The sequence below is a fragment of the Nansenia antarctica genome, assembly GCF_963989245.1.
Source record: "Nansenia antarctica genome assembly, chromosome: 1".
NCBI lineage: Eukaryota > Metazoa > Chordata > Actinopteri > Argentiniformes > Microstomatidae > Nansenia > Nansenia antarctica.
This window is the reverse complement of record NC_137674.1, coordinates 34,139,648-34,147,603: the sequence shown is the minus strand read 5'-3', so window position 1 is coordinate 34,147,603 and position 7,956 is coordinate 34,139,648. Positions and strand designations below refer to the sequence as shown.

Here is a 7,956-nt window from a genome sequence, read left to right as displayed (position 1 = left end):
CAGCATGAATGTTGTTTTTGTCCTGAAGCTCTTTCCCCTGTCTGTCTGTTGCTGGCTGCTACTGTACAAATGCAATAAACAGGATGTTTAGGTTTGTGGTTTATTAAACGGTCGGTAGGTGTGTTGTCCCTGTCCCCTCTGTCTACTTCATACTTCACTTTCTCGTTATAATGAGCTGGGTTTCTATGGCAACCCTCCCCACAGGTTAACTGTGTAACTCAAAGTTAATGCTTGAGAGACCCTGTTCTTTTTTTTTTCTTCTTGTTTTCCGCCTCACCCCCCCCCCCCCCCCCACCCCTTCCCACTGCCCAGGCACATGGTGAAAGAGAGAGAGGCGTGATTGGTAGGTGACACAGAGACAGAGCTGCATAAGTCCTCTAACCACATTCAGACCTCTGCAGCTCACCTCTGCAGCTCATCCAGAACGCTGCTGCCCGTCTGGTGTTCAACCTCCACAAATGTCCTCATGTCACCCCTCTCCTTCGCACCCTGCACTGGCTCCCGATAGCAGCTCGCATCAGATTCAAGACCCTGGTGCTTGCCTACCAGGCAGCTAAAGGGACAGGCAGCCCCTGCCTACTTGCAGGCAACGGTCACCCCCCAAACTTCAGCCCGTTCCCTCCGCTCCTCCACCTCTGCTGGCCGACTGGCCCCACCACCTCTACACCTACATGGCAGTCGCACTGCCCAATCACGTCTCTTCACTACACTGGCTCCCCGCTGGTGGAATGAGCTTCCCACGGCTGTCAGAACTGCAGAGTCACTACCCATCTTCCGTCGGAGACTGAAGACCCATCTCTTCAGGTTACACCTTAACTGCTCCTCCTGAGACATCCACTACCCCCCAGCACGGCGTCTCCTGAGACACCCGCTTTTCCCCTTTACTGTGTCCCCTATGACTTCTACTGCCCCCCCTGTACTGTCTCTCTGTTCTCCAGTGTCTATATATATTTAAAAAAAAAAATGTTTTCCTTCTATCACTGAGAGTGCCAATGGCCCCTGGCCTGAGCTAGATTACTCTTCCTGATACGACTGGTGGATTGATGATTCACTTGCTTAGTCAAATGTATTGATTGTAAGTCGCTTTGGAATAAGGCGTCTGCTAAATGCCAAAAAGAACCCAGAACTCCATTGTCGTTGGTAAGGAAGTCAAGGCTAATAAGTATTGAAGATTATATCTGTAAATACAGACGATCTGTATCACATACGGTTGTTATAGGCCTACTTTTTCCTGTCTTGATAAGCAGATGTGTAAACTGACTGTCTACTTGTGAGGAGTGAGTCTGTCTTTGCTGTTCACGATCCTAGCTAGTGTTGATATATGTATTAACAACACCTTCTTCCCTACATCACTCTCTCTTCTCCTCCCTCCCTACATCCCTCTCTCCTCTCCTCCCCACATTTTTTAAATTTTATTTAACCTTTATTTATACAGGTAAAAAACACATTGAGCCCCAAGGGCTCATTTTCAAGTGTGACCTTGAAAATGAAGGTCTCCCTCTCTCCTCCCTCCCTACATCCCTCTCTCCTCTTCTCCCTCCTACACTACTCTCTCCTCTCCTCGCTCACTTGGCTTAATAGGCCAGCCGTGTGTGTGTGTGTGTGTGTGTGTGTGTGTGTGTGTGTGTGTGTGTGTGTGTGTGTGTGCGTGCGTGCGTGTGTGTGTGATTCTGTCACTTCAGCAAATGCTTCATTAGATGGCCTGTCTCAGGGACGTCACAGCAATCCCTGGTCTAAAACACCCGGGGGTGTGTCTGTGTGTGCGTGTGCGTGTGAGCATGTAATAAGCCTCAGAGTAGAGTCTTATATCTAACAAACATTCTCCATGTTTAATAAGGACTATTTGGTGCTCTGAAATTACCTCAGGCTCTGTGTGTGTGTGTGTGTGTGTGTGTTTCTACAGTACCTGGAGATTAATCAGTGCTTGGCTGGGCCATAAAAGCCTTCACCACATAATGACCAGAGATAGATCTTTTGCCAGTGAGCGGGGAGGGGTGGGGGGGTGACTCAGCACAGGAGAGCCTGTCATCCCTGCAGGATTTATTAAACGCTCTGATTATTACTGAGACAGGATGAATCTGAGACAGGATGAATCGTCCTCTCAACGCTGCTGGAGATGCTTGGACATCAGTCAGGACAGAGGAGGATACGGTAGTGACATCTGCTTCCCTCTATACTGTGTCTCCTGAGACACCTGCTTCCCTCTATACTGTGTCTCCTGAGACACCTGCTTCCCTCTATACTGTGTCTCCTGAGACACCTGCCTCCCCCAATACTGTGTTTCCTAAGATTTCTACTTCCCCCCCTTGTACTATTTCTCCAGTGTCAAAAAACTAAACAAAAAATGTTCTATCACGACGACTGCCAATGGCCCCTGGCATGAGCTAGATTACTCTTCCTGATACGACTGGTGAATTGATGATTCACACGCTTAGTCAAATGTATCGATTGTAAGTCGCTTTGGAATAAGGCGTCTGCTAAATGTAAAAAAATGTAACAATATGCACAGTTCATAGCTTTGTGAAACTCATGAAGTTGAACAAAAGCAGGCACTCCTTCACGTCCTGTACATTCAGCCATGTATGCGTGTAGATATATATTTATATAAAATAAAAAAAAACATCCTCACTCAAATCTTACTCAAGAAGTACTGTGGTCCTCTGTGGCTCAGTCGGTAGAGCACGGCACTCACAACGCTTAGGTTGTGGTTAGGTTTGATTCCTGCTGGGACCATATATACTGACAAATGTATGCACTCACTGCAATGTACGTCGCTTTGGATAAAAGCGTGTCAGCTAAACGTCATATATTATATTATGTACCAGGAGATTAATGAATGCCTGACATAATCACCAGAGCAGGTGTTTGACATGGTCCTGGTAGAATAACATGGGGGGGGGGGGGGAGTATGAACAGTATGAACAGCACTCTGACTGATACGCTTTAAATCATAATCTACTGCACAGACACGACCCGGTGTGTGGCTCCTTCAGGGAGTCTGTGTGTGTGTGTGTGTGTGTGTGTGTGGGGGGGGGGGTGTATGGGTGTGGATGTGTGGGGGGTGTGGATGTGTAGGTGTGTATGGGGGTGTGTGTGTCTGTGTGTCACATGGTGCATGCAGAGTTAATGTGATAGGAGGATCTGAAGGCTCTGGCTGGATGAAGAGAGGTTTCAGAAGCTCTGCCAGCCAGGAGCCCCTGGACAATGCCCCAGGAGACCCTGTACAATGTGCTGTGGATCCACTTGTATGACCATCAATGACTGGACTGTGTGTGGGTCACTGAAGTATTTTAGCATACTCTAAATTAACCAAATACTAGTGTTTACCTTTTCAACTCCATATTATTGCATTCTTACACGTGTAGCCTTTGACCATATGCATACGTTCATAGGCTGGTCTAACACGTTTGAGATATTGTACTGTGTGTGTATCCTAAAAATACACCGCTACAAAGGTGGGTCTTTATTTATTATTTATTAGAAAAGAAAAAGAGAGCCTGTACATTAAGCATAGTATATTTTTCCAACCCGTTCCAGTATATAACACTATATATATAAGAAGTAAAATGTAAATAATCTTGTCTCTATCGATACACCTCTGAGTAAATTCAATAAATACAGATAAAGATCGAGCCGATTGAAACTGGCCCTGTCAATATTTATATTCACAGAATACAGTCCGTGGAGCAGGTCGAAGGGACGGGCAGGCCAGTGGGGCTTGTGTGTGGTCTCGGGGGAGGGGGGGGGCGTGCGGGGGGGGGAGGGGGGGCGGGGTAGGACTGGCGTGGCGAGGAGATGAAGAAAGTACGACACTTTCTTTCTAACTTTCATCATCAGCGAAAATCCGTGGCTGTTCTCTCCCCCCCCCCCCCCCCCTCCTCCTGAAGGGGGATTTACATCGCTGTTCGCTCTCCCCCCCCCTCCTCCTCCACCTGAAGAGGAAGTGACATCACTGTTCTCTCTCCCCCTCCCCTGACATCAGAGGTTCAACTCCTCACCAGTTTGTTGTTGTTTATCACAGTCTTTAAGATATATATACTTCCTGTTTTTCCTCTGTGTTTGGACTTCCTGTCTTGAAGAAGAAGAGTCATCCCGGCACGCTTCCCAGGTGTGTAAGGTAGAGGGGGGGGGGGGGTTGAAGAAACGTGCGAAGAGGGAGGGAGGATGGAGGGAAGGGGTTGGTGGCAGGGCAGGGGCCGGATGCGGAAAAGGAGAAAAAATGGCCGTTGGTAGACGTGGGAGGGGGTACAGGGGGGTCACGGGGGTCATGCCATGGGGATAGAGACGACCCCGTTGGCGCGGCTGCGGCTGCGCGTGTGCACGCTGGACTCGGTCAGCTCCTCTCCGTGCTCCTCCCCTCCCGACTTCTTGTCGGCGAAGGTGTTGAGGAAGCGCAGTGTGACGGCGTCCCACTCCTCAGGAAGCAGCAGCAGCAGGAAGCCCAGACAGATGACGCAGGTGGCAGCCAGGCGCACCACGCTGAAGATCACCTCGTGTTTCAGCACGTCCACGGCTGGGTGAGGGAGGAGGGGAGAGGAGGGGAGGGAGGGGGAGGTAGGAGGGAGGGGGAGGTAGGAGGGAGAGGGGAGGTAGGGAGAGGGGAGGGGGAGGAGGGGTAGAGGGGAGGAGGGATGGAGAGGGGAGGAGGGGAGAGTGGGGGGTAGGGAAGGAGAGAGTCAGAGATGAGCATGAGAGAGAGAATGAAAGAAAGAAAGAGAGTGTGAGAGAGTGGGGGGGACAGAGAGAGAAATAGTGAAAGTAAACAAAATGTTCAGATTAATTACATTAAGTAACTGAAAACCACAGGAAACACAGGGGGGGGGAGTGGGGGAGGAGGGGGGGGGGGTTGGGGAGGAGGGGGGGGGGGGTGTGGGGGATAAAGGGAGAAAGCTTACTGTAGCTTAGCCCTGCAACTTACAATCAGCACAAGTGGGCCACTACCTCCCCCCCCCCCCCCACCTCTGCGGTCTGGACCACAACCCCCCCGGGCTGCGTAACCCACTGACCTTCATACACTTCATACACACCGCTGTGGTTAAGGGAAAATAACCCTGTCTGCAGGCGTTTAGTGTCGCCTTAGCAACCCAATCCTCCCTGAGTGACCGGTAGCTGCTGCGTCTGTGGAGGCGCGGGGGTGATTGGGTTTCTGAGGTGAGGGAAGTCAGACTTGCTGTGTAATCTGTTTGCGGTGGGAGGGGGGTTGGGGGTTGGAGGGGTAGCGGGGGGGGGCTTTAGTGCTGACAACACCACTGCATGGGCTCTTCACACCCGTTATAGAGGTGATCCATGATCCATAGTCTGACATTTGTATGTATGATGATAAAGATACGTGTGTAATAATGACATCGACTTAAAGTCAATGTCAGTGCTGTATGTGCAGTGCTTCATCCACACGCACACACACATCCATACATACTGTACACTGTTAAACAACAAACACATACATTTCTTCCTTCTAGCATTTTCACTGCCAATGGCCTCTCTCATAGATTATCTTTTTCTTGTGATGACTGATGGATAGATGATTCACTTACGTAGACAAATGTATTTGTTGTAAGTTGCTTTGGATAAAGGCGTCTGATAAACGTGACACAGTCTGATCATTTGGTCCTCATGTCGGCAACCAATCAAAATCTTCCAATTTTTCTTTTGAAACACGGAACTACGTTTCAACGTTGTTGAGAATCACAACACAAACTCGCTAGTCAAGTCAAAATACTGCAACACAATGGATTGGGTGAGTAATCCCCACTGCTACTTAGTTAACTATAACACTACTTTACATTGTTAGCAGGCTCACAAAACAAGCTGTGTTAGTTGACTAGCGATGTGTCGTTGATTTTCAACAACGCAGAAATGTATTCACATTTTTCGAGAGAAAGGTCTGATCATTACATCAGATCCCGACATGAGGACCAAATGATCAGACTGTGTCACAATTCTCACAAAGGCCAAAAATGTAAACAATTTAATAATTTTAAAAAGTAGAATACACACACACAACTACACACACACACCTGCGTTGCCGGGGACGCTGAGCAGCGTTCCTATGGAGATGAGGATGGGGTAGGTCAGCACCACGCCCACGTTCACCAGGATGTTAAACACTGGAGGAGACAGAAACGGTTAATACACATAGAACTGTGTGAGTGTGAGTGTGAGTGTGAGTGCCCGTTCACCTAGCCACAGCCCAGCCAGACCACACAGGTAGAGACTTACCTAGCCACAGCCCAGCCAGACCACACAGGTAGAGACTCACCTAGCCACAGACCAGCCAGACCACACAGGTAGCCCCAGGGTAGAGACTCACCTAGCCACAGCCCAGCCAGACCACACAGGTAGCCCCAGGGTAGAGACTCACCTAGCCACAGCCCAGCCAGACCACACAGGTAGCCCCAGGGTAGAGACTCACCTAGCCACAGCCCAGCCAGACCACACAGGTAGCCCCAGGGCAGCGAGGACAGGGATCCCCAGTGCTCCACCTTGGTGCAGTAGAGGATGAGCGGCACGCAGGAGATGAAGATGAGGTTGAAGAAGCCCATGGTGGACAGGAAGTGAGCCACCTCACCCAGGTTGGCGCTTCCCAGGAACATCTTAAACAGCACCTGGAGGGGGGGGGCAGGGGAGGAACATCTTAAACAGCACCTGGAGGGGGGGGGCGGGCATGGGAGGAACATCTTAAACAGCACCTGGAGGGGGGGGGGGGCAGGGGAGGAACATCTTAAACAGCACCTGCGGGGCAGGGAAGAAAAACAAAGATTCTTCCCTGCAGCTGTCGAGCTGCTAAACTCAAGATCCCGGCGGTAGCCTTGCCCCCTAGCTCCCACCACTATTCCCCCTAGCCCCCTCCACCCCCCAACAGGATGAACATTGCACACCCTCCCCCCACACCACTCAGGACTTCAACTCAGCTTCTGCTGTTTTTGCACACTTTACATATACTGTACCTATACTGCACATATACCCTACTGTACCTATACTGTACATATACCCTACTGTACCTATACCCTACTGTACTATACCCTACTGTACCTATACTGTACCTATACCCTACTGTACCTATACTGTACCTATACCCTACCTATACTGTACCTATACCCTACTGTACCTATACTGTACCTATACCCTACTGTACCTATACTGTACATATACCCTACTGTACCTATACCCTACTGTACCAATACTGTACCTATACTGTACCTATAACCTACTGTACCTATACTGTACCTATACCTATACTGTACATACACGGTACATACACAGTACATATACTGTACACATACTGTACCTATACTGTAAACATACTGTAAACATACTGTATTGATGCCCATTGCTCTGTACATCTCATTCTGCATATATATTACTGTAGATATCTCGCCCTTGTCTGTACATATCTCACTATACATATATATATATGCTTAGCTGCTTGGCTTTTGCACTATGCGCTATTGCACTGGCTATTTGCATTATGCACTATAGCAGGCTAGATGCCGAATGCGTTTTGTTGTCTCTGTACCTGTACTCTGCCAATGACAATTCAATTCAGAATCTTGTCTCATTGGCAGAGTAAACAAGTGCACACTAAACATGTTGTTTACCCCCACGAATAATGCAGCACGCCTCCGTGTTTGAATCAGTGACAATTATTAATTATTATTCAATCGTACATTTTGTGAATGAATGAAAGAAAGAATAAAAACCAATTAATTATGGTTTCCTTTGTTTGGAAATATTATTGCTGTCAATGGACAGTGCAGTATGTTAGACAATGGACTGTTTAATTTAAAGGGAGATGCATTGATTTTAAGCAGGACTTATTTTTTATCGGCAGGCGGGGGACATTTATAGTGATATACTGTATAGTGCCCTGCGTAAGTAATTATATTCGATTAGATTAGATTAGATTCAACTTTATTGTCATTGCAGAGTACAAGTACCAGACAACGAAATGTAGTT

The 7,956-nt window shown here is 48.4% G+C and overlaps 1 protein-coding gene across 2 annotated transcripts in view; it reads right to left on the bottom strand.

Annotated features, from left to right (window-relative positions):
• Positions 1-4,265: 4,265 nt before the first annotated feature.
• Positions 4,266-7,956, bottom strand: part of slc35f4 (solute carrier family 35 member F4) — a gene marked incomplete at both ends in the record, with an annotated part of 37,653 nt that continues 33,962 nt past the window's right edge. For both annotated transcript variants that reach the window (XM_080532282.1, XM_080532283.1), the window contains 3 exons: positions 4,266-4,513; positions 6,018-6,107; positions 6,413-6,605. In XM_080532282.1, the coding sequence (XP_080388408.1) occupies positions 4,266-4,513; positions 6,018-6,107; positions 6,413-6,605 (531 nt within the window). The remainder of the gene's footprint in view (positions 4,514-6,017; positions 6,108-6,412; positions 6,606-7,956) is intronic.